The following is a 25,886-nucleotide window of genomic DNA, read 5'->3' as shown; positions in this document are numbered from 1 at the left end:
AGGGTATCCGATTTAGGGCATTCGATTTAGGGCATTCGATTTAAGATATGCGATTTAGGCATAATTTGGTGAAATTAATGAGAGAAAAGTAGTGGGTAAAGTTATTAATTTACAATGTAAAGTCTAAATGGGTAATGTGACGGTATTATTCGTTGTCATGGCGACAGGTAAACAACACTCACCCGAACTTATGATATACATTCGTATTTCAGATCGGAGAAGAAGACCATCTCTTGAGAGAAGACGAAAAGTCCGAGTCTACCGCCACTCAGTGTCATATCATGGAGAGGTCCGGAGTCAGACATGACCTCACTGCCTTCGTACATTACAACCCTGCTCGTGAAAATAAGGAGAAAAAACCTTAGCAACCTAGTTTACATTTCTGAGACAGAATTAGCTCAACAACTTTGCAAAGCTTCTGAAATCCGAGGAATGTTCGCACAGTACACTTTCAGCTGTTATTCTATATGGCACCTAATCGGAAAGAGACAGAAGTCAATTCGACATACGATATCAAACGAGGCGGAAAATAGGCTATAGCTTACCTTATGAAACCTGTTGATGGTACGTGCGTCAGCTGCCATCTGTAAGCTGTGTAATCCTTCCATCCGACCTCTTTGGGGTCATGCCAGAGCAATTTCACTTGGCCAGCGGTATCTCCAGTGTGCCACAGAGCATTGCGAAGAGCCTCGCCGGGTCCTGTCGTGGAATTAACCAACTGTAATAGCAAAAGGGAATACACTATTAAAATTTGTGTAAAACAAGAATTATTAGGGCTGCCATCATGTGCTTGTGTACATGAACTAGTTTTCGATGTACATTATTGTACATTTTATTTAACGGTTGGAAATTTCCATTAGTCATCGAAGAACTGCCATAAACTAAACATTTATATCAGCAACGAAATAGAAAGTGAAATACTACATTAAAATTAGCCTCATGAAAATTATTAAGACTATTTTTATCCTGTTTCAGTTTTTAATATGTCTACATTACATCCGGAATAGTTCTGAAATTTATACTTCAATTACGTTCCGTAGGTGGCTTTCGCATAAGCTTGTAAGACCTGTGCCGGTGATATTGCATATTAGTGTTAGTTTACTGATCAGAAGAATCGAGCTATATTAGGTGATGTGATCAGGCGACATACCTTGATCTGGAGACCGGCATGACCAATTGCCTTTGTTGGTTTCTGGACAATGTATGGCTGGTAGATTTGCTTCCACATGACAACGTAGAATTGACTGCTCGACTGGAATCCGAAAACGAACCCGGCGTAGTCGTCGTCTCTCTCGGTGTTCACGTAGAAGGTACCGCTGAACTTCACGGCGTCGAAACTGTCATAGCCTGGAGTAAGAGAATATCAGAAAAGATTAATGTATTATGTTTCCCAACATGGAAGAGTATTCTTGCCTTCAGCATATTTTGAACTTATTTAACAAAGCAAACAAACTAATTTCGATAGCAGGAAATTTCTTTCTTTTATCGATACCTTGTTCAAATTCGATACGCCATTGAAATTTTAGAAGTCACGGTACAACTTCAAGCGACGTCTGTGACAGGCCTGACAACAAGTACTGCATCAAAAATGCCGAATCTTCGCAGAAAATCGGAGACTGTTTGACAGTTCCGTCGACAACTGTCCGTAAGGAGAAAACAAAATTCAAAAACTCACCAACAGCGAGACCTGGATCACTGTTCACTGATTGCACGAGCTCTTTTCCTCTGTTTCTGACTATCCAGTGAGGGTCGGTCTGGGCCATGCCAGAGGGGTCTAGCGAGATGGTCTGGAACTCCGTGAAATCTGTCTGACGAATCCACTTGTGTTCTGGGCATGCGTCGAGTCTGTTCTCAATGCCATCACCGTCAAAGTCGTTGAAGCAGGCGTCGCCGATACCGTCATCTTTAACACAAACAGGGAACAGAGAGATAGCATCGTTTAGTCCTTCCGGTCAATAACTTTAATGTTAGAAATACACTGCGCTCTTTGGCTGAGAAATATTTCAAACGAAGACAGAGAAATGGTCAAAGACTGAGAAACAAGAATTCCACTACCTACCATCTGAATCGGCTTGGTCAGCGTTTGCAACCAATCGACAGTTGTCTAATTCGTCGGGGATACCATCATTGTCGTCGTCATCATCGCATGCATCACCTAAAACAGGAAAAGAGATCAATTTTATTTAAATATTGTCATTCCAATCGGGCTTCTGTTGCATTTGTCTGTGCAAAAACAATGTAATAACAGTGACCCCGTACCATTTGCTGGAATCTAGCGGGTTGGTGTAAGTCGGGTTACAGAATAGCTATTGACAAGTATTGTTCTTTTCAACTGATATGAACTTATTTTATTAACGCACGTTCTATGTTGAATACTAATTTTGAAACTCACCAATGCCATCTTCGTCTGTGTCAAGTTGACTGGCGTTCGGAACATCCGGGCAGTTATCGATATCGTCCTGTCTGCCGTCGGAGTCTTTATCTTTGTTGGTGTCGCACTCGTCACCGACGCCGTCGTGGTCTTTGTCGTTCTGGCCCGGGTTGTATGTGCTCGGGCAGTTATCGCAGATGTCGCCCACACCGTCCCTGTCGGAATCCACCTGGTCGATGTTAGCTTTGTACTGGCAGTTGTCGTTGTAGTTCAGGATACCGTCGTCATCGATGTCTTCGTCGCAGGCGTCTCCCTTGCCGTCGTCGTCTGTGTCTCTCTGGTACACGTTAGCGTCGTAGACGCAGTTGTCGCAATAATCTCCCACGCCATCATAGTCGTAGTCTTGCTGGTATGGGTTGGCAACTCTGGGACAGTTGTCCTGGTGAAGAGAAGTGAGAAGAAAATCAGCAATCATACAAACATATATATAGCCAAAAAAACAACATGGAAATCCACAAAAGGATAATCTGTCACTGCACGACTTGGTCCTCTTTGTATCATCTACTATATATGTCATCAAATATGCAAATATAGTCAACATACACACTGAATATCTACAAAATAGAAGCTTTTGATTACACAACCATGCTTTATATCTGCATAAATATTTTTTTTACCTTTGCCAACGTGTCTTATAGTAGATATTTTAAAACATCATGGGAACTTACATAATCATCATCATATCCATCGTTGTCACTATCAGTGTCGCACGCATCACCAATATTGTCATTATCCATGTCTTCTTGCCCGCTGTTTGGCAGAGATGGACAGTTGTCCTGTAAAAGAGGGGGAGCAAGGAACGTGTCAAAATGGATAAATGTATTCTCTCTCTCTCTCTCTCTCTCTCTCTCTCTCTCTCTCTCTCTCTCTTGGTCTCGAGTGAATTATTTGAAAACAAGTACCCTCATGTCCCATAAATAAAGGTTTTTAATGTTCGAAGTGACAATACCTTTATGCAGTGTGTGGTCTCATCGACTTCAAGGCAGTTCAGCGACTGATCAGGCCAACCATCCAAGTCACTGTCCCGGCCACATTCGTATCCGTCACCAGCGTAGCCTGTTTTGCACTGTCGAGATAAACGAAATACGTCCAAAAGTTATCGCCGTGTTAATTACCTCGGTGAAAAGCTAGGCTAAATAGCAAAATGACTTCAAAAAATGTTTACTACATTTTTTTCGGAAATCACAGAGAGTGGTATATTTTATGACAAGGCATGCATTGATGCTGAACACAGAAAGTTTGACCGTCGGCCCATGAAGTTATACGGTATATTGACTGACCTTGCATCCAAATGGAGGCTGCGAACTTGGTCCATAATAGATACATTCGGCATTTTCGTCACAGTTATGGGTGCCATCCTCACATGGATTAATTGGATTACATTCCTGGTAATCGAAAAAATACACAACTTCTCATTAAATATCTGAACTTTGCTGATCAAATCGGTGCAAATGAACAAAGAAAGTTTCTCGCATTTTTTCCTTAAAATACTTCAGAAATGTAAAATTGGGTAAGTTTTGCTTTACCTGCTTGTTGTTTTCGGCATAATCCACTCCCGATCCATGAGGCTGGTTGCCCCGGTAACCAACCGGACAGGGTTGGCAGTGATAACCGCCCTCGTAGTTTTCACACAGGTGTTGTCCACCATAGGAGAAACAGGCGTCAGGGACAAGACGACACTGAGAGGAAAAATGGAGAATTAGGACCAGGTTTAGAATCTATCAAAATTCCTAAACAATCCAAATACATCGCTAAAAAAGCAACTTCATCGACCGATGGACCGAAGACGGAGATGGACCATTGGATAATGGGACGGGTTGTAAGGATGCTGACATGTACATGTTTTTTGATTTTTTTTCGCCTTTTGAAATTGAAAAACCTCAGTATTTTAGAAATTTTTGTTTCGTAGATTTATTCCCCATTTGCATTTTCGACCACTTCCGCCTATGATCATCAAATGATGCAGTCCCAAACAGACATGCAAAGGAGCTCTTCAAATTTGTAACCTCACCTCATCAATGTCGCGACAAACATGGCCATTACCACTGTAGCCAGTTGGACACCTTCCACATGTGTACGTTCCATCATCAGCGCTTGTACACTCCACATCCTGGAAGCAAGGGTTGGACAAACAGCCGTCTGGTGGGAAATGCATGATCCGTGTCATTACATGCAAAACTGGTAGATTTCATCTTCACATTTCTGTACTTATTCATCGTAGCAAAATATGTTTAAATCGAGTAAAATAATGGAGAAGTATTTACTTACCAATCGGACAGGCGTGCAGGTTACATTTCCTGGTAGCATGTTCGCGTCCTTTGCAGTCTCGGCCACCGTGAGCTGGAGCGGGGTTGTTGCACATACGGCTGTGTTCCTGGGTTCCACCACCACAACTAACAGTGCATGCACTCCAAGGAGACCATTCACCCCAACCACCATCAACTGATACAAAAAAGGTCAGAAATAAAGTTCGTTAAACTTGCCAACCTCGGACAGTATGTCACCTTGTCTTTATATCTTACAAAAGCACTTTTATGGTTTTCCCTATCGGCACTCGAATTTATTTTTTTAAGACAGCCTAGTTTATTTTTCAAGCAATTTACGTCGGCGTCGAGGGTTTCTTCTGAGCAGACCTGGAGAAGCATTGCGCACGCTAAAATGCTACCTGCTCCCAAAGAAATAACCACAATACAATGAAACTGTTCAACTGGTAATCAAGACGACCCGAGTAGTTTACTTTGACTGCCAGTCTCATGTGGTTTTACATAAACTACAGTATACTTCAGGGACGACCATCTCTAGTCGGCGCTGGGTGATGTAAATTTTTGGAATACTTCTTGACTTTGTTCTTACCTGGACATGGGTCCCTGCTGCACGGTCGGTTTTCACGGTTAAGTCCTTCGCACTCGGCACCTCCGTTCTGGGGCAGCGGGGAGTTGCAGGAACGAACGCGAGTCTCGTATCCTTCACCACAAGTCACGCTGCAGGTCCATGGAGACCACAAGCTCCAACCGCCATCGACTTGCACTGAAACGAACAAAGAAATTGGATCCCGTTATTGCCTTGTTTTAAGCGCACCTTGCACACACTCGGCTTCAGATGGTGTCAAAAGATATGTTCCCACGAGTTCTCATCATTACGTCTGCTCGAAAGTTAATTGCATATTAATTATAACAAATGTCGGATGAGCAGTATGACTCATGAATTAATGCAACGGCTGTTAGCTTTATAGCTCCCCTGCGACCAAAAAAAAGAGTCACAGCTAACCTTTGTTGTCACAATCTTTTTCGTAGCAAACTTTGGTCTCGATGCTACTTTCTTCGCAGGGATAGTTCACTCTATCACATGATCGTCCACGCTGTTGAGTTCCGACTCCACAGGTTACTGAGCACGGGGTCCAATCCGACCATGCACTCCAGCCATCGGATACGTCATTGGCTGGTGTAAAATTAATACGAATATCAGTTAGATTGGAACAAATGTTTTACCTGCCTATCTTTCAAAATATACTCCGCTTAATTGAAAACACCAGGTTACATGCACTCTTGCAAATTGAAATGGTGAATAAATTATTTTTAGCACAAACTCGTCACTCCTCTCTCGTGATAACGTTCGTGCTCCTCAGCAAGCGAATACGATAGTCTCAAAACAAAAGAAACGAAGGAAAGGAATTCAACGTGAAATTTTCTACTTACGATTGCAGGTTGGGCAGCATGCGTCAGGTAACTGTACAGGTTCTTTGCAAGGCAACACTGGGCACTGAATCGTACTGCAGATTACTTTAGATTTCTGTAAGAGAATGACAATTGCAATTTATCATCTAGAAAGTCACGTCTCTTTTCCACCTCATGTTATATACATCAGTTTGATCGCATTTTACTATTTTCCTACACAACGTAAACTAGTTTTTGATAACTCACCTTGCATTCGCATCGTTTACATTTGTTCACGATCCAGTCGGTGTTGTTGCTGTGGTAACGGCCGTCGTCGAAACACCCGCCGTCTGGGGGCGCTCCGATCAAATCTTTCAACTCTTTGTTTTCGCTTGACTGTTGAAGAAATCCAAGAAAAATATTTAAAAAAGATTCAAACTATAGTTTACGGTTGTCTCGGAAAGCAATCCCAGAAGATTATATGACAATGTTTGGACTGATCAATATTATGTTGGAAATCAACCTCAAGTTATTGTGGTTTCGACACTCCTCATCTTAATAAGAAATGAGCGAATACTTACCAGGTTGCCTATTCTCATCTCTAACTCGTCAGTGGTTGCTTTCAAATGATTGAACCCATCAATTATGTTCACCATCTGATTACAGGTAAACTGACATTCGCCCTTGTAACCCTCATCTACACGCTTGTCCGTCACGATAATATTTGATTCAGTCGGCACTGAAAAAACCAAAGAAAAAATATAATTGACATTATACTCTCAAACTTTACATGCGGATGCCGGGGCTTTCCAGGTCCAACTTTTATTTCGTTCACAAGATGCAAACTTTGGAAATTTGTGAATTTATCCGACAATGACAGAGTTGTCAATTAATATCACTAAATATATGATTTCTTTGCGAATGAGTAAACAAGGATTGGGAAACCACCGCGTACAACATATAAAGGCCTGCGCCATGCGAGAAGTACGTCGCTATGATAAAAATAATCGATAAAACTAAAAAAAATCTCAAAATAATGTCGGTTCGTTGCTAGTCCGAACAACTTTTAACCGCCGGTTTACGACAAACATGAGGAATTGCGTATGCTACGTGCTAGTCGTTGGATGAGGGTCCGATGGACTCGCTGTAGCAAGGGGCGTGCACCTAATTGACATATTAGTGTGCGTGTTCTTAGTCTGAAATACGTGTGAAACGGATCGACTGTTAGGTTAAGCGGTTTGAGTTCGCCTCTCATTAAGACAGATAATTGAAAAGTCATGTAATCGGTTTTCTGAATTGCCCTATAATATTCAGAGGCCACCTGCACTTTTAGAAACACATTTCACAGACATACATCTCTACGATTGACACTCAAGGAAGTCAAATGGAGCTGTCTCCCTGCCCCTTTTTCTGCCAAAAATATTCTGAAAAACACATCTTCAGGGCGTGCGTTTTCGGGTAAATTAGCCGTTCCCTAGAAAATAGCGGTCACACAGCTAGATGGGGTTGTCAGTCATGTGATCGACGCATGGTCTCATTGGGTTATGAAACAATTGTTCACGCCCTCTTTGCTCCTGCTATTACATCTTAATGTTCGGAGTTCGCATTACCGCTGAGATTCTTGCACATTCTTCCGTCAAATAATTCCTCCATCGCTTTGTCCGGGCGGCCCTGGTCTAGTCTATGAACTAAAAAAGATAGCGACGTTCGAATGTAAACGGTGATCGATCCAAAGTGTCGAACAATAAGCTATTTTGATATCATGGAAGTGAGGACTCACAAGTTCGTCATTTTTACCTCCTTGGGCCTACTAGCCATTTCGCTCAAGTTGCCTGCTTATTTGTACCCCCAGTCTGTACTCCTCTCCGCGTTTGGAGTGGCAGCCAGCGTGCAAACCCTCTATACTTGGCCATTAACTGCACAAAATAGCATTGAAAGTCTAATCGGCCCCTGAAACGAACAAGCAGCACAATACTTTACCTAGTCATATATTTTCTGCCTATTAAATGACAGCTAGGAGTTTTTTAACAGCCATCATTGTAACAGGAAACGCGTGAGTAGAATAGAAATTCGATTTCAATGAAGAATGGCGATTGGCCGATACAGCGCGTGACATAGGGTAATCAGCTCAAGGAAAAATTAATTTGGTTTTCAAAGACAGTTATGCGCCATACATTCAACGCGTTCGATCATAACAGAATAAATAAAAGTGCGTCAGCGTTTTAAACAATGGGACTGAATCTGTTTTGGATTTCATACATGGACGTTACGAGTCGCATTCAGTACCGAGGAAAAAAACCGCCACAGATATTCTTTTGAACTGTCGTTCTAGTTGAATGTCACCTTTTATATTCGAATTATATCATCGAGAATTAATAGCAATCTGCAGTATGCTACAACGCTTGGCTGCCATCATCCGACAATCACAGCAGACAAAGTACGGGACGAGGATTTATCGTGACGTGGGGATACGCGAAGCCCTACATCATCAAATCACGGCAAGGTTTCAACTCATAAGATTGTGTCACTAAGTAAGTTCAACTTTGAAAAGTAAGTTAGCTAATAAGTTTTTGCAGTAACGAAGAAACTTCGACACGAACTCCTCCGACGCTTTTGGGAAAATGGAAAATGTGTTTAAATTTAAACATCATGTTCGCGTAATAGGACAAACCCTTGCTGTATATATAATTTACCACGTTTCCGATAAATATTCACATTGGTTATTTTCTTTGCTCTGCCCATAACTGAAGTAAGGCGGATAGAATATTAATGATTCTTCGTTCTGGTTTACTCTGTAGAGTGCCACAACATTTTAAAAAGATCTGCGCTGTGGGCTGTACAGTTTTGTCGGGTTATGGTAGTTTACTGACTCGGTCACAAAGTAGGGCGATTTTCGCAAGAGAACTTGGTGTAAATAATTGTTGATTCAGATTTCTTGCCAGACCCCCAACAGTTAAGCTGCTTGCAGGTATTTTTCAACCAACAACGGACTGCAGTGGGGACAGATGACTGTGGTTCCTCTGCTGACGGAATTCCAACTGTTTCGGAACCGAAAAATGTATGTCGCCAGGGGGAGGGAAAAGGAGGCATACAAAAACATCCGCTCTGGCGAACTCATAGCGGGCAATTCGGGTCAAGAGATCTCCTAATTGATGGCATCTGCGTTTTGGAGAATTAGCCGTGGTACTCATGCAAGGGCGCGATTTTTGGCATTTTTGCCATGTCATGGCGTCGCATTTTTGCATCGGCAGGGCACAAGATCGCAGGCCGCAAAACACAACCACTTGCCGGTAGCGATATTTGAGGTATTTCCGAATATCCTAGTCGAATGGAATAACAAGTGGTCTCTACATGACCAGAAACCTTCAGCCGGTTAAGGTCTCGCCACATTTTCAGAGCAATGTGAAATCACAAGTTTGATGGATTTCGCGAGCTCTTTTCTGGTGGAGTCTATAGTTTTTTCAGTATCCGGTTTCAGTTGTTTTGTAACATTAACTTTTCATTCATTTTCATGTATGATTCCCTTCAGACTGGATACTCATCAACACTAATATATCCTGACAGCGTTGCATGGTGCGAAATGATGTGAACATTAAGCATCCCCCGTACTTTCACTGTGTCTATGGCAACAGCGGACGTACAGACACTATGCTCCCTGACATTTGGTATTCTCTAAGCGTTAGTTGTACAGCTGCAATGCTTCTCTTTAGACTAATTCTGTTTCAGTAAGATATCGGGTCTAACGCCAAACTACACCCAGAGTGTGGATAACATTTGCTGAGAACAGATAAAAAGGTGTCGGGTCAAAACGTGTGGACATGTTGGTCCACTATATATATTTCAGCTTGGGGGCAAATTTTACCGGTCATAGAAAAACTGGAATGCAGCCGCAATTATTCACTCTGCTATTTCGAGAGGTTTAGCATATTACATGGGAACTTAAAGGGGGAAGCGGAGAGCTTTTAGGTGTCGGTTATCGAATTCGAAGCTTGAGTTGTCTTTGGAATCACACGGGACAATTGTGCGGGGTACCGGGAGACAAAGTTCGCTCTCACCGTGGTCATAACGACTCGCTCGGTTTGACTTCCCATCGTGTGTCTGTCTTTGATAACGCAAAGCCGCCCGACAGACAGAAACCTTTTCAAATTCGTGCATGTAAGCATAGCTGCGTCTTCACGTCGACTTTTGCTATCCAATATTGCGCTACCAGTTCCAGTGAACCATGGTGCATATTTCGTCGACCGGTTTGAGAAGCTCATACACTACACCTTTTTCAGCGCAGACGCAGAGCCCACTAGTTTATGATAATCTCAGTATCTAAAGTAAAAGTGTTTTCCCAGGGCAAGTCTGAGTTACGTTTAACTGAAAAATCGAGTCGAGAAACACCTGTGGATTTCCTCAGTGTTGCACTTAATTTGTGTGCCTGACGAGACTACTGTTAACCATTGATTGTTCTGACAGATTTCAACTATCTTTGCCAATTGTGTCAGATTGTTAAAATAGCTTGGTCTAGACTGCTGAGTTCAAACTAATTGAAGATAACAGAGTATTTGTCCCTCTTGTCCGCTGAACTTCCTGATGCGGTTGCCGACGGCATTGTTTGGTTGCCAGGCACAACTGGCGAGGACACTGGCAAAAAATCCAGGCCAAAAATTCAATCGAGTTTGAGAAAAAACTGCGACACGGTTTATTTATCGGAGATAATGAATTATTTGAATCATCACTTCCTCGAGTAAACATAGAGGGAAATGCCTCGGCTAACATTTTGCATGCCGTATTTGGAGGTTTGGATCGGGGTCACTCTTATTTTGTCGGAGTCGCGTACGGAGGATGACATAAAAGCCGTTGGAGTTTGACGATGATCCCCAGAGGGAAAGCTGCTGTTGATTCTCCAGGTGATTTCGTAAATGGGTTTATTCAGAAAGTTAAGACTGCATTGTCCCAGTAATTTGTCCACTTTGGACTTATCGCATTTCGTAAACCTGTCATCAAGTGGGCTGGACTCGGGGGGTCACTTCTCTTGTCGCACTAGGGTACAGTATAGTTGTCACGCGCCAAATGATCTCAGTGATAGTTTACGTAGCGACAGTTGCATGGGTTTTGTTCGATGTGTGAAATCATATCATTGACAAACCGAAAAAAGAATACTATCTCCAGGACACCAAATACACCCAAAACAGGAGCGCCCGCTCGGTAAAGGCGGACCCCTCGGACCACTCAACGTACATTGTAAAACTAGAAGCCAGTCGCGCGTTTCTGGAATCAAGCCCAGTTCTTTACACACCCACCTCTCCACACAAGCATCCGTCTTTCCCTTTGAGTTTTCGATTTCAATGCCTGAAACGTGGAGCTAAATTACCTTCCACTCCAAAAGTTAGAAATACAACACAAACGACTTTTGAACCAACGTCTCACAAGAGACGCCACTTAGGGCACCACTCGTTTAATTTTGTTTCTCAAAGATGATCTCATGTGTTGTTACCACCGTGCTATTGTCTGCCGATGTTGACAGACTATGTGCATTGTGTAGATGTCTTGAAGATGAAATGTGTGATGCGTCGACCTAGTTTATCTCTTTTAAACTACACATGTACTCACCTACTGGTTCCAGCTCTGGGGGGCATCCATTCTGGGACAGGAAATCGCCGAATGAGACATCAGTGAGAAACCTCATATTCTGAAGCAGTCCCTGAAATTGCAACCAACAAATAAAATGGTAAAAAGTTCGCTTTTAGATCGTCCCTGGGAAAGACAGTAACTTTAAAGAAAGCATTCAAAGAAGACAGTGTTACGATTTTATGGCGCAGAGACGTGCTAATGCCTTGTATATAAGTTTGCCTAAGGGCTAGACTAAATTTTCTACGTGCACCGACTATCTAAGTTGACGGACGACCATGTATTCGCCCAGGGCTCGACCATGCAGCCGGTACGTATCAGTTTTAAATCAGCCACGACTTTCCACTCACTTTGAAATTCCTGACGATTGAGCGGTCCGCTGTTCCCTGTACGATCTGCAGTTTGTTTCCTTCAGCCGTCAAATCCATGTAAAAAGGCGTCTGCAGCCGAAGAAGTCCCCTTTTTTGGCAGTCCACGTGCAAAACGACTATCGATTCAGTCACAACCACAGACATGTTGTGCCATGACCCGTCTGCAATGCCCACGTCTTCGAAAGTACCCTTCATATCAACAACCTCGCCGTTGTCATCTTCTACCGTGTAATAGAATTCCACTTTGTCGGTTTTGGCAATACTGTGCAGTCCGAATAAACGCCGACTCCCGGTCTTGGAATCAATGGAGACCAGGCTACCCCTGTTTCCACCATCTTGCTTGAGGGAGGTTGAAAATACAAATCCATTGTCAGTTTGTATCGCGTGGATAAAGTGTTTCAGCACTTCATCGTCGGCTGCCAGGTTTACCGGTGTCTTTAGACTAAATTTTAGCGCCAGTGATGACGGGTCTGGACCGTGAACTTTCTTCACACCGTTTGTGTTCCTATCAACGCCAACTGCTTCGAATAAATCGATTTCTGGAAAAGGAAAGCATAGGAATGAAAGGGAATTCAACGGTGAGTGAACAAAATAAACGGATAAAAACTAAAGTTTGCTATAGATATGAAACGTTGCAGTACGCAGGTAGGCTCGTATACTGCCACTTGTTGAGAGAATTCACTCTCAACTGTAGGGCATATGTTGTATGCTGGACTGTGAAAATATTTGTTCGCTTTAAACACGCTAGCTTTCTTTCAATCGCACTTTCTTTACTAAATGCTATAGAGAGAATAGTAATTCTAACTGAAGTGTCTTGTTCATTGAAATGGTTTTCATTCAAATTGCAACGCGTACCAAACCCATAATAAAACCAACTACGAAGCGTTGGCGGCCCAGGCAACTACAGTGCGGCTGCCACCACAGTCTGGAGCGCGCAATTTTTCTGAAAATTTCATTTGCGATTCAAAAGTTGCAAAAAACTTGTGTAGATCTTCAAAGGGAATGCCAATACTCACCACCTGAATGGCAGGCTCCGAGGAGGAATGCAAGGTAAAGTAACGTTGCCGGTAAAAACCGCGCAAATCCTGTGGCTCTCATGATCACCTTGTGTCTTTAGCGATCCCGGTAGTGCAGAGCCTATGTGGTAAACTTTGGTACACAATATGACCTCACAAAACAGCTAATCTGAAAGCATAAGCAAAAAGAAAAAAGTTCCGATAAGACTAGGATTTTGTAGACCGAGTGAGTCTGTCGGCAGTCTCCAATAAAAGCGAAAGTTATGGCAGTGACGGTCACGCGTTCACTCACTTGGTCCCAGTTTCCAGTCAAATTATAAGGTAAGTTAAGCCAAAATGGTCCACTGTAATTCTGCTGTCTACAAATAGTGTCTCTTGGCTCAGATAGCACAGAACTGGCTTGCGATAGTACTCAGTGCTGTTTATATAGAAAAATACGAGCTGTTTGCGTGACTGATGTCAATCATAACGTTAAGGAAGTGCATATTTGACTATGAATGCGAGGCGAACGAGGAGTCAGTCTGATCCCTGGGGGCACTGAATCATGTTACACGCCTTGGTCGACACCAGTTCCTGTCAGTACATCCGCCTTTCTGACACATTGCAATCTCATCGGCCAATTGTTGGCCGCTACCCGCTATCCTCTTTCACCAATTTTCAGTTACAAGAGGCGGCGCTTGGCAAAATACCAGACATTCCACGCATCTCTGTACGACCGCATAGTCACTCGTAGGAAATAGGCGGTCCTTAAGGGGCGGGGTCATCTTGACTCTTCTAGCCAATCAGCGTCCAACCTGGTCCCCTATCAGCGCACACCTACGCTCTCCGTACGTAGCCTCGTCAGGCGACATGTTTATCGCCTGTCTATAGTACACGTTGTGCATGCCAACTACCTTTGTATCAACATTTTCCTTCAGTGGACGTGTCCGTTTGCCTTAATAGGGCCTCAGTTGTTTTACTGTACTTAACATAATTTAAACGTTGGAATTCCACACATGATGATGTCACAGGCTGCTACATGTGTTGTTTATTAAACTTCAAATACACCCAAAATAACGCACTAATTGCTCATTGTTTCTCACTAATTCATTCTAAATTTACCCACAGTTATTGGACTTTAAGAGTTGCACCTCTTCACACTGTCGCCGGCTGGGAAGGTGCTTTTTCACAGATCTGTCCGCTGCAAAGAAGCTAGGCGATTATTTGCACACTGAGTAGAACAAGCCATTACCTAAAGCGCATATAGGTAACTTTCTGTGAACGGAGATCACCTCAGGACGTTAGACTTATTTGTATTATCAAAAGTTTTAATCTTTTTAATTCTATATAATCTTATTGATTTGTTCAGTTGCTCGTTGTTTTTATCGAGTTTTGCATCACGGGGTTCAATATAGCTTTGTCGCAAACAAGAATATTATTGGTCGGAACTGTTCCCATTCATACAAGTTTGTTCACAACCGACCGACGGGAGACCGCACGTTAAAATATTCACCGGAATTCCGGTAACATTTTTCCTTCTTTTAGGGGGGCAGTCTATCAGTATCATAGAGGTCGGTGTTGTGAGAATGCACTCACACAGAAAACGCAGGGCAGACCCAGACTTAGCGAGGACACCGGAGAAAGGACTTCCCGGGTCGCGACCCTTCTTCTTGTAGCGAGGTGCGTAGGCGTAAATCTCTAGGACTACAAGCTCAAAAGTCGAGTGCAAAGCCTCGCCTGCTATTAACATGAGAAAGGAATGCGACAGTTCTTGGCGTAACGGCCGGCGAATAGGGTCATTGAGGACATGGCATTCAGTCTTCTATTTCTGAAGGTCCCTGACACTATTGAACATGGAGGCAGAAGCGGAGCCTACCTAAATTGTGTGAAACGGGGACTGTTTCACAATCAAGAAATATCGCTAGATGCCTGCGATAGCCCAACCAAACAGCCGTTGCTACAAACTTTTTCGGAAATAGGTCAGCTTCATTCTCTCTTGGCAGTCTTGGGCGGCTCTACGTGTAAATCACTAACCTACTAGTATTACCCTGTAGGGGAAATCGTTGCTTTTAATGGTGCTCTTTTAATGCGCGATGGTAGACAAGACAAGTCTGACTTCTGACGCGTGGTGATGGTCAGCTATTTTTATTAGGTGTCAAGTAGGTCCTAAAGAGGAACAAAAATAAACAAGATAAAGAGATTTTAACAACACTCGTAGGGCGAACTTGATAGTTGAAGTTTAAACACGCGTAATGCAGGTAGCGATCCTCTTCAAGTCTGTCAGGAAACCGCACAAGTTATTTGCAAACAATTCTTCACTGCAGAATGAATTTTATTTCAGAGCCGGACAAGTTACCTATATTCTTATTCAATACATTTAAACGCTAATTTGTCGTTAGAGGGAAGATCTCCCACTATGATAACCCTGTGATGGAACAAGTGAGTGTCCAGACACGAGTTTTCGCAAATATTGTCTATGGCCGAGACGTTATTTTTGGTTTATGGTTTGGTCGTTGCGTTGCTAACGGATGCGAGGTGGGCTTAAGGTAAAGTGTTTATTTGACAAGCTGCTTTCAACTGTTTGATTTGAGGAGGACATCGGAAGTGGTCTGGTCGATCGTCGTCCGGTGGAATACCACGCAAAACTAGAAAAACAAGCACGTTCGGCCCGTGGCTTCGGCCGTAAACATTTTCTGGAGTGTTGTATTTCTAAGGCCATGAAGCAATGTCATTGTGTTTATTTTAAATAAGACGTTCTGGTTTACCGTTGTTGAATGTAAAGAGACAAGTCTACCACTGAATTTACAATAGCGGGAGTTGGGCCGCAATAAATATAAAAGCAGCTGCAAAAAAGAAGTCCAAATGTTGTATAACTAGCATTCGTCGCAGTCAAAAAATCACCGATAACCATCGCTACTAAAGTCTCTTTGACATAAATTTTCGCACATTTTCGTATGTTATCATGTTTTCTGATAACTTCGGAAATTTGGTGACGCTTGAAACGGCATCACATAATCGCCGTCCGGAGACCTTGAAACACCCATAATTGTCCGTAACAAAATAATTCCCTGCCTTACATGCTATGATATTTCACGACGAAGAACTGGATTTTTGAACAAAAAAAGGGCACAAATATTATAAAAAATGACAGCCATTATCATTATCTTTGTTATTACGTGGTAATGTTGAATCAAATCATCCATAGATGAAACTTATATAAGATAGGCCAGCAATACGACTGTCATAACACATGTATGTACATTTCGCGAAAAGACGTGACGTCACAAAGCGGTTATCGAAGTGGCCTCTGGGATGTTCCTAAGTAAAGCTGAGATTGAGTTGCTCGCCGAAACGGCTGGTTTGGTTTCCTGAACGTTTTCTTTGCGCTATCTCACATGTTCATTTAGGGTAGAATTTGTGCGCGTTTCACGAGTATATATTGTGGTCATTTTTAGGTTTCTGACTTTTCTATGAGATACGCTTCAAATATTTCCCACTACATATGATGGTATTAATGCCTACCCTTGCGACTAAAGTGAACACTTTCTTTATTATTCAGCTGTTTTCAGTACAATAAAGACTTACGACCTTGTAGAGGAACTCAGAATATTTGAAAATGTAGCAGTTGCGTTCATTAAATGATTTTGTGTCGGATTTCTCAAGAATGAAGAAGATAAAATAATTTTCTTACACTATGAATGCCACCGTCCATATAAGTGCGTGTCACGTGATCGGCAGTCACCAAAGCTCGTATTTGTGTACAGACAACGAGCGGAGACTTCGGAATGTCAAATATGTTTATTTTTTCCTGTGGCTTTGTTGTTTATATTTTTCTTACTTTCATTCAAAACAAAAATTATTATGTCAACGACCGTCTGTTATTCTGAACAAAATAAGGGCTTACACTCGATTACACTGAAGGACACGTATAAGTTTAATTTTACTGAATAATATCAACGGGTTGAGTGGGAAATGTGGAAACCAGAGTTCCGATACGATCTAGGGTCATGTTTCCTAAACACGATCAAAAACAACGTTTACTTTTCTATTTCTTTGTTCACTCATTATGTTATTGACAATTACACGGAAGGCTCCCATGACAGAAACGACAGCGAGTGGGAAAACCACGCTTGTCGTCTGCGCCCTGCACAATAGCGACCAGCGACAAAGCTGGGCATTACCCGTTACGCTTTACGCTCATAGGGATGGTCGGGGCGAACAACGTAAATTGCTTCCGGTTACTCACCGTACGCGACGCAAGCTACCCCATGCTACGAGAAAGCTATCGCTTTTTGCTCCTGAACTTTCACAGACTTAGAAAACAGAAGGTTATTGTGATCACAAAAGCGTATGCCACACACAAACTCTTTTTGTTGAACTGTGCTATGTGTAATACGCACGCTGCAGACACTGGGTGGCCCGGCAGACAAAAAGCGCTGAAACCCCGCCGATATTTTTTTGTCAATGCCATGGTAGCTAAGCCATGGTTGACCGGTACAAGGCCGGAGATCGTTACTGGGCGCTCGGTGAGGAATGCAAGTATCTCCGGGAAGCGACTGAACCGCTTCGGATCAAAACATCCCATCAACAGGTGTCAGCGAGTTCACCGACTACGGTGACAGTCGGAAGTCCCAGCCACCGAGAATTAGATAGCTCCGGTTTCTTTCCTTTTTGGAGCTTCTCCTTTGGTTTACCATAATAATTGATAGATAATTGCTACTTCCAGTTGTTGCGGAAATTTTAGGTCGATGCCACAGTCCCTCCACCCACATGATGGAGAGACTATGCTTGTGCGCTCTCTTGGGCGGTGAACTCCCGAGGCAAAGAGTTAAACTTTACACGGATCGAGTTTCAGGGATGCGCCCAGGCGACCAACTCACGTCAACAACCGCAGTGACGACGAGAGAAACAAAGTCAAATAAATGATAGTAGGGTTAATTCCTAAAATACAAAAATAAGGAGTTTTTGCACAGATTAAATTACTAACTAATTCTGGGTAATTTTACACATCTCTCATAATTGGAAGTGTTGGGTGATAACCGAAATATCTATTCTATTACATATTCTGTGAGAGAAGAACTTGTCAGAAAAAATGAAAAATGTCCACTTTTATTATTCTAATTTGAAATTTTCAATTAAGGTACAAACGATTACACGAAAAATTCTTGATAAATTCATACTACTCGTTAATCAAAACCCACGTGTGAAATCTACAATCCCATGTGTACATTTGGTAACATAGAAACCATTGCAAGCGTTAATTGGCTATGAATCAAGAAACCAAGCAAATGATGTCTTGCTATCAGACCTGAACAGGCCCTGCATTAAATCAAGTTATAATTTCCGGAAAGGATGCGGACTTCTAATACTTGCAAAGTGTCTGAGATCACGGACTATAGGAACGTGATATACGGAAGCACCGGGCCCGATACTCGGTCGTAAGTAAAGACTCGGCGGCCATTAAGTGATATAGTACGTTTGATCGTGTCGATAGCTACGAATACCGTTCGCACCCTGGACAAAAAATTACGCACCTGCAGGGCGGAAGTAGCGATCGTCAAGCGCGGTTTCAAAAGTGAGATTACAAACTTCCTACTTAAAGCGAATCCTAAACCACACTAAGTACCGTGGTATCATTTAAGAAGGATAAAAACATAAACTTGAACGTTTAGAGCGTGAGTCACACGCATGTGTACGTCACCCTTTCACGCAATTAAAGACAGGTACTCTCGTATGGACCTGGAGTCGTTCCGATCCCTCCTCGGATTGATTTAGTGATAAAAAGGTTCAAAATTGATTATTTGAGATAATCCTATCTAAAAAAATTTTGTTTTGCTAGTCTGCTTTGAGAACTGCCAAACGGTTACATGAAACAGTTGATCTTCAAACGCTAATCAGTTGAGCTTTTATGTCTTTATTTGTGTAGTTGGTCGATCGATCAATTGAATCATATTTCCTATCACAACACACTTTGTTTGTTTGTTTGTTTGTTTGTTTGTTTGTTTTCCTTTTACTTTTCAAAAATGCTTGCATTTTGCCGCTTGCTGTTCTGTGTCTATTTCTTTTCTACTATACCACTTGTGTGGGTTCATTTTAAAGCTCTTAGTGTAAGAAAACTTTTCACCAGCTTATTTTTTTGAAATTCGAAATTTTTTTTATTTTTCTCCATTGAGTTAACACAGAGATGACTGCCATTTTGAATTTAAAATATCGGTAAAACTTGGGTTATTTGTTTCTCTTGTTCCAAAATTTGCACGGTGACCCCCGATTTTTATTCTTGATTTTGAAAGAGAATGGTTAAAAGATTCCTTAAGGAAAGTTTGAGCAAAAGTTTAAGTCTTTCACTTTCGAGGCGCCCACAACTTTTTATATAAGTGAATTTTTTGATAAAACCATGGACGTTTCATGGATTGCTTTTGTATTTCGTCATCGATGCTGTCGAAAAGTTCCGTCCGCACGATTGAATTCGCTATCAACTCTCAAGTCAAAGTTATGACGTCATCATTCAACCCTGGTGACTTTTTCTCGCCACCGGGGAAGGGGACTGTGTAACTTTCTGACAGTCGAGACATGCTGTCATCATTTAAGAGTTGTACGTAAATTGGATTCTGATAACTAACCGATATATGAATTTTATATTTGAACATGCCAACGTTCTTAGCGACGTCAACAGTTTAATTCAGTCTCCAAATTGCAAAATGTTTTCATATGACAAACTTCCTACATCTTAATGTCAAACGTCAAAGAATTTAATGTTAGCTCACACATTACACAGGCACAGACCACTAGACGTGGGCGTCAGCAAAGAGACCGAGTTAGGTGTTTTTCTTTGTCTAAAACATAAAATAAAACAACTTAAAAATAAAATTCGTACAATAACGTACTTCCACTTGTGTGCAGACAAGTCAAACAAAGTGTAGGAGCGTTTAAAATTTACAACCGACGAAGAAAACGGTCCGAGAAAGAATGCACTATGCCCGTTTTTACACATAGCTTGGGGAGATTTTGACACGTCTTTTTGAGTGAACGGTATTTCACCTCAACCGCTAGCCAACGAACGGCAAACAATATCGTATACCCACATGGTTGCCAATTGTTTCTTGTCTGAGCTGACAGCTCTGGCGACACAACAACACAGTGCATTGCTTTTTAAGTTGACGTCGTCGGCTTGTGAGTACACAGGTAGCTTGAAACCTATTGCGCCGTCGGATTTTAGAACAACGGAGGTCTGTGAATTGTAGTGAATGAGTCTTGTGTGAGGTGCAACGCGACGTGTGTAGAGTTCAACTTGCCGATACATTTTCAACAAACAACGAAAACCTGATGTAAGAAAATAAAAGTTCGAAGAGCTGACGTGATTTGTTTGTTTTTGTTCCCACTTGTTTTTTTATATCTGTTTGCGTAGTGACCCTTGAGACGTGGCATGGCCTGTCCGTAAAGACCGGGCCGAGATGGGTCACAAACGTCGAAGGGGTGGCATTCTCGGATGAATGAAATCGAATTAACGCCTAACTTTCGGCATATTCACAGTAAACAAATAACTACGAAGGTACAACTATATATGATGACGTGGGTGAAATGCTAACATCGGTAGAAAGAAATTTGCCTCAGGTACATGTTGTTCTAAGTCGTCCTTATATCCCTGACAACCCAAATGCACTAAGATGGGATATCTTTCCTTCACTATGTTATGATGACGTAATCCATTTTCAGTGTCGATACTTTTGTTTTGATTTTCCATCGTGTCCGCTATTTGCTTGAAATGTTCTGTTGTCAACTGTAAGAACGTCTCTTCATTATTTGATTCCTGCCCTTTTTTTTGCTTCTTTTTCTCAACTTTGATTCCTAATCGGTCAGGCCAATCTCTGTACGCACACTCAAATTGTGCACCTTGGATTGATTCCATGGAGATGTGACTTAGAGAATTGGAGAAATGGTGGAGTTACTATCAACCCTTTGAGACGGACTACTTCAACTCGTGAAATTTCCACGATCTGTACATATCCACGATCGACAAACGGTTACTCAGGTAACCAGCATGTTCCGCATCCTCTGGGGAGAGAGAACTTGGTCCGAAGTGAGGACAAGGTGTGACCTTTCAGAAATAAGGGGTCATTCACTCTGTGGGAATGAAGTCCCACGTCAATAACATACCTACGGGTTTACAGAATACAGTGATTTTGGATTTCGTTGCGTAAAAGGGCTTTACGTTTTTCTACTCGACTTTCCCTCATTAGTCGGGTCCCACACTTTGTCAACAAGGAATTCGCCGCATGCGATGTAAACATCGAGCGATGCACGGGCATCGCAACGTACACACTCAGACGCACAGCTCACCTTGCCGTCCAAATAACTCACGTTTGCGTAGCGATTCATTTCGAATTGGACAAACATGAAAATGATGACCATATTAATTTATTTTAAGTCTATTTGTTCCCTCTACACAATGATCCTGAGAAGCTTATGTCCCTTGACGAATTAATAAAAAAAAGGCAAGAATAAGATGTACAAAAGCTGGTGATGCGGCACGTATGAGTGTTTTGTTTGCCCAGCTGAAAGGATCAAATGATTTTGACAAGCAGTTAAGAAAGAAAAAAAAAGAAAGATTTGTTTAGGAAGAACTGACATGCTATTATTCTAGTTCTGCTCGCCTTTCGTTGACGTCACCAGGTAAGGTAACAATGCCTCTCCTTGTTTCATCCCCGACAACTTTCAAACTTTTAAGGGATGGATCAGAGATATAGAACTCGTAAGGAGAAAAAGTACCCAAGGATTGCTTTCAACATCTCTTTGTAAGGCACATGCGCAAGCTGCGACAGATTTCTGTACTCTGCGAGTAAATCCGCCATGTCTTAACCTGGACAACTTTCTGTTGGCAGAAAACAGCCTTCTTGTGGCGCCTGAAGTACTTTTTAAACTGGGGTGACCGCCAGCCAGCCAGCAACGCCAGTTCACTGATCACGAAAAAAGAGTGGCGCCCCCGGGGGACTAAACCACTCTGTGACGATATGCCTGTTAAAACGAATGGCAGGTTTCAAACAAACAAAGACACTGTTGGAATATCTTCATGTTAGGATTCTCTAAGGGAAGTTTTGCTTAAACTGATGAATGACGTCGTTATGCTCAAAGAAGAAAAAGTAATTTTCTTTAATAAAGTAAGTCAATTATCATTTTGAGCATTTACCCTGGGCGCTGACAATAATTATTTTTTCAACTATAATATAAGTTAACATTCTTGAAAATGCAGTGAAGAGTACTAAAGCAGCGGAAAGTATCCCGCACATTCGCTGACGATATTTTAAATGTCATATTCATGTTTTCCCGCCAAACCTAGATTAAATCATCTCGTCTATAAATACAGCTTTCACGTTATACCTCCGGGGTAATTTCGTCAAATCCATTGAATTAATATTCTTTCACGGAACACAAACTTGGGGAAAGGCAGTTCAATATTTGAGTAGGTTGTCTATTTTAAGAGTGCATAAAACAATCCAGTCATCTGCATAATCATAAATGGTAAAGGCGTTAAAATTCGGTTTTTGCTGACGTAGAATAATATAATGTTTGGAATACTCCGTGCATGAGAGAGACGCCTCCACGCAGAAATCTCTACCCGGACTTCTTTTGTATTTTGATATTGGTTCAGAAGGCATTTCTTTCCATATTTGAAGCATTCCGTTAACATCCGTTTTGTGGAAAGTGACGCAATACATTTACCGATCCGCAAAATTGCTATTAAAAAGTTTGAAAGAACACCCAAAACAGGATGTACTAGGCAAAGTGAGGTGAGTTTTGGGGGAGCAAATTACAAGATGTAGTGGTAAACATCAGAGTTACATTTCCAGTGGAAAGGTGTTGGATTCAAAAGATTTAATTGAGTAAACTGGTAAACACTTGAAAAGACATTGACGCTGACTGATTTCTTTTATGGACTGGGAGAAAATAGGTATTCTCTGTCCCTGTACCCAGTGGAATGCGCGGTGGCGGATGCACTGGCCTTAACCGAAAACAAAATCCATCCCCTTCAGCATAGCGCGAGTACAGGTTGTTTAGAATACACATTTAGTTGGGCCTCGGGGAAGTACTTACGCACAGCGGGTATAGCCTGGAATCCGCCGCCGGTTAGAAGCGGCTAACAAAACCTTGTTTGGCTTGCAGTTTTCACTTCAGGTAGTGTTTCATGAAAAAAAGAGAGTTTGGAACCCCGGTTGTTATGAGCTGTGTAAACAAGCTTGGCTTCTCAGTCAAGCATGAAGTCTGTACATGGAACAGTTACAGATCGTGTAAATGGTGTGTAGCTATTGCTATGATCGATAAAAAGTTAATCTCTGAAGAAGTTTACCTGCTTTGCTCACCATTCTTAAAAAAATAAAGGTATATAAACTTGAAGGAGATTAAACAGCGTTCGTGTACGTTCTCTCCGCCAGGGGATGAATAAGTCGGTCTCTCTTGAGTCGTTGACATTTCAGACACCCTCACAAGACTGTCCTTCATTTTATTCGTTTTAATAAAAGAAAGAACGCCATCCCGAACATAAAAGTCGTGTGGGGCCGAAAAGACGAAACGAAAGTCCTTTGTACACACTCTGTGAAAAATAATCTGGCTTATGTTTTCTTCTGTCTATCCAAGCATGGCGGGTTTTGTCCGTGTCAAAAGTAAACGTATATTCCTACTCCAGTCAATGTCAGGAAATTATATCAGCATTCTGTGGCAATTATAGTGACGAGGGGCTCGTTGTGACGTCACACGTTGGGCGACATTTATTTAATAATCGAACGTTTATGGAATAGAGAAGCAATCTTAGAGTAAGTGATGTCACCCGAACGGTCGACTACCTTTCAAAAGCCTGTCAGATGCTTGTCTGTCACACGGTGCACATTGTTGTCCGGTGTTTATCATTGTTACCCTTTCATGGTTCCACCCTCAGCGTACCTTTTGGGTGTACATAATTTGAGCAACTGTTCGAACCCCACAAACCCTGTAACTTTCCCGACTGTAAGGGTACGCTTAATCGTTTCTTGTCTTAGACAGTGCTGTTCTTTCTGAAATGGTTTTTCAAGTTTCCTGTTCATTCGAGTTAGACATGTGGACTCGACCTGTCAGAGAGATCACGTTACTAGGAAACAAGCGGCTGGGAGTTTAGAAAATAGACCGGTGAACGCAATAGCCCAGTTAAGGAATATAACCATTCGCCGCCTTTGCTTGGTGAACACTATGCCCTTCAGTCAGTTGTGCTGGCACACCGTTCAAAAATGGTGATTACATAGGCTAAGGTACATGCCATGTAATTGATCGCAGATGATAAAGGATTTCACGCGTAATGTTACAGTATTCGTCATCCTTTGATAAATTTAAAGGTTTTCAATTTCCAGACGGCTCATTTAACCGTTTTCATGATGATCATTGTATACTTGTAGGACAAATTTGATTCCGTTTTTTGTTATTATCTATTTGAAATTTGACTCTCACTGTCATCACTTCCCTGAAAGTAAGAAAATGAAAATATGGTATTCTTTACACGGCACTGAACATTGACTAAATCAATCAGCTTATGGAGACAGTGACGAGATACGGGAGGTGGAGGGTGTGGCATGAAGACTTGGCGGGCGCGCATTCGCACAGATTTTTTTAACGAAAATCTTTTAGGGTGGGGTGTATCTTGAGAAGAGAAATCTGTCGGTTTTTGAATCGCGCTATTTGCTTCTCTGGTCCTTGTGGTCAGTATTTTTAGTGGCAACAGGTACCCTTGGTGTATAGATAATTTGGGGAAAGTCGATCCTATTTCTTCGAGATGACTTGCTAACATCATGACTAAACTAGGCTCGTAGTAATAACCACCCTTTGTCAATACTTTAAGGGTCACGGGATGGCCATTTGCCTCAAAAACTTCCTGTCATGAATAAATTTGATAAAATACGCAGTCCCCCCTCCCCACGTTTCATGAAACGGAGGAGTTTCCAAGGATACTGACGAGTTCTCTGGTAAAGTTTTACAAAAAATGTGACGATTAAACCTGTCGAAAAACACGGCTTTATTTCTATGGGCTTTGAAGCTGATCGTGGAGTTGTCCCGTGTTCAGCCCCTATCCTCTGTAAAGGGATTATTTTGTAAACAGGGGGTGGGGAGTGACGCTGCTTTGTTATGTGTCTGTATTTCTCACTTCGGTGAGGTCTCTTCTTGTGTTGTCCTCACCCGATACCTGTGTAGCCAGGTGGAACGCTATTACCAAAGACCGAAGTTTATAAACAACGTAAGAATTCAAGACCCCCGAAGGCAGATGAAGCAATCAAGATCAATCGCTATTTGTTCGCTTTCCCCCGCTGTATATATCTCACTTCGCGATCTGCAATTTGTCAGTGTCCGGGGCAGAGAGAGGGCATTCCGTCAGAAAAGACCTCGCATACAGGGTTGCCTGATTTGGAAACCTGATCTCTTTCTGGTTTATTATCACGAAGTGCACCTTTTACAGCCATTGCTCGGTCCTGTCAACCTTAATCTGACGTCGTATTGACAGGTTTTCAAAAAAACAGCTATAGTCCAAGGTACAGGCTTGTAGAGGTTTTTTTTTGCTGGACCGGTCATTCTCTGCGGAAAGTCCGAATAAGTTTCCGTGCATGATCAATTAACGGTGAACCGCCTTCTCTCTAAAAAGACTGAAGAGGGAAATGGGTATTCGTAAGAAGGGTTCGAAAAGCAAACGGTCATAGAAATACCTGAAAATATGAAATGCCAGACTTATGGGAGGTATTTGGAATTTTGGTCATTACCAACAAACAGTTAGAAGACCTCTTTGAGCAGTTTAACGGGCATTCCTGTATGA

At 42.1% G+C, this 25,886-nt stretch overlaps 1 protein-coding gene across 2 annotated transcripts in view; it reads right to left on the bottom strand.

Moving 5' to 3' along the window:
• The window catches only part of LOC139150324 (thrombospondin-1-like), a 45,625-nt gene that overhangs the window by 2,065 nt on the left and 17,674 nt on the right, over positions 1–25,886 (bottom strand). Inside the window, exons 1-21 of one of the 2 annotated variants that reach the window (XM_070722624.1) lie at positions 13,380–13,586; positions 13,088–13,256; positions 12,051–12,610; positions 11,683–11,773; positions 6,666–6,823; positions 6,352–6,480; positions 6,127–6,220; positions 5,699–5,869; positions 5,285–5,458; positions 4,700–4,873; positions 4,443–4,570; positions 3,958–4,110; positions 3,712–3,816; positions 3,381–3,497; positions 3,100–3,207; positions 2,393–2,810; positions 2,060–2,155; positions 1,676–1,903; positions 1,151–1,347; positions 546–718; positions 183–333 (exon numbers count right to left, since the gene is read on the bottom strand). In XM_070722624.1, coding sequence (XP_070578725.1) covers positions 189–333; positions 546–718; positions 1,151–1,347; positions 1,676–1,903; positions 2,060–2,155; positions 2,393–2,810; positions 3,100–3,207; positions 3,381–3,497; positions 3,712–3,816; positions 3,958–4,110; positions 4,443–4,570; positions 4,700–4,873; positions 5,285–5,458; positions 5,699–5,869; positions 6,127–6,220; positions 6,352–6,480; positions 6,666–6,823; positions 11,683–11,773; positions 12,051–12,610; positions 13,088–13,169 — 3,501 coding nt within the window. In that variant the 5' untranslated portion in view covers positions 13,170–13,256; positions 13,380–13,586 and the 3' untranslated portion in view covers positions 183–188. Of the gene's footprint in view, positions 1–182; positions 334–545; positions 719–1,150; positions 1,348–1,675; positions 1,904–2,059; positions 2,156–2,392; positions 2,811–3,099; positions 3,208–3,380; positions 3,498–3,711; positions 3,817–3,957; positions 4,111–4,442; positions 4,571–4,699; positions 4,874–5,284; positions 5,459–5,698; positions 5,870–6,126; positions 6,221–6,351; positions 6,481–6,665; positions 6,824–11,682; positions 11,774–12,050; positions 12,611–13,087; positions 13,257–13,379; positions 13,587–25,886 lie in introns of those variants that run through there. The other variant, XM_070722625.1, reaches the window with a different exon arrangement.

This window comes from Ptychodera flava, chromosome 14 (assembly GCF_041260155.1).
Source record: "Ptychodera flava strain L36383 chromosome 14, AS_Pfla_20210202, whole genome shotgun sequence".
In the NCBI taxonomy this organism is placed as follows: Eukaryota; Metazoa; Hemichordata; class Enteropneusta; family Ptychoderidae; genus Ptychodera; species Ptychodera flava.
Note: the sequence above shows the minus strand (reverse complement) of the source record. Positions and strands in the feature narration are given on the sequence as shown.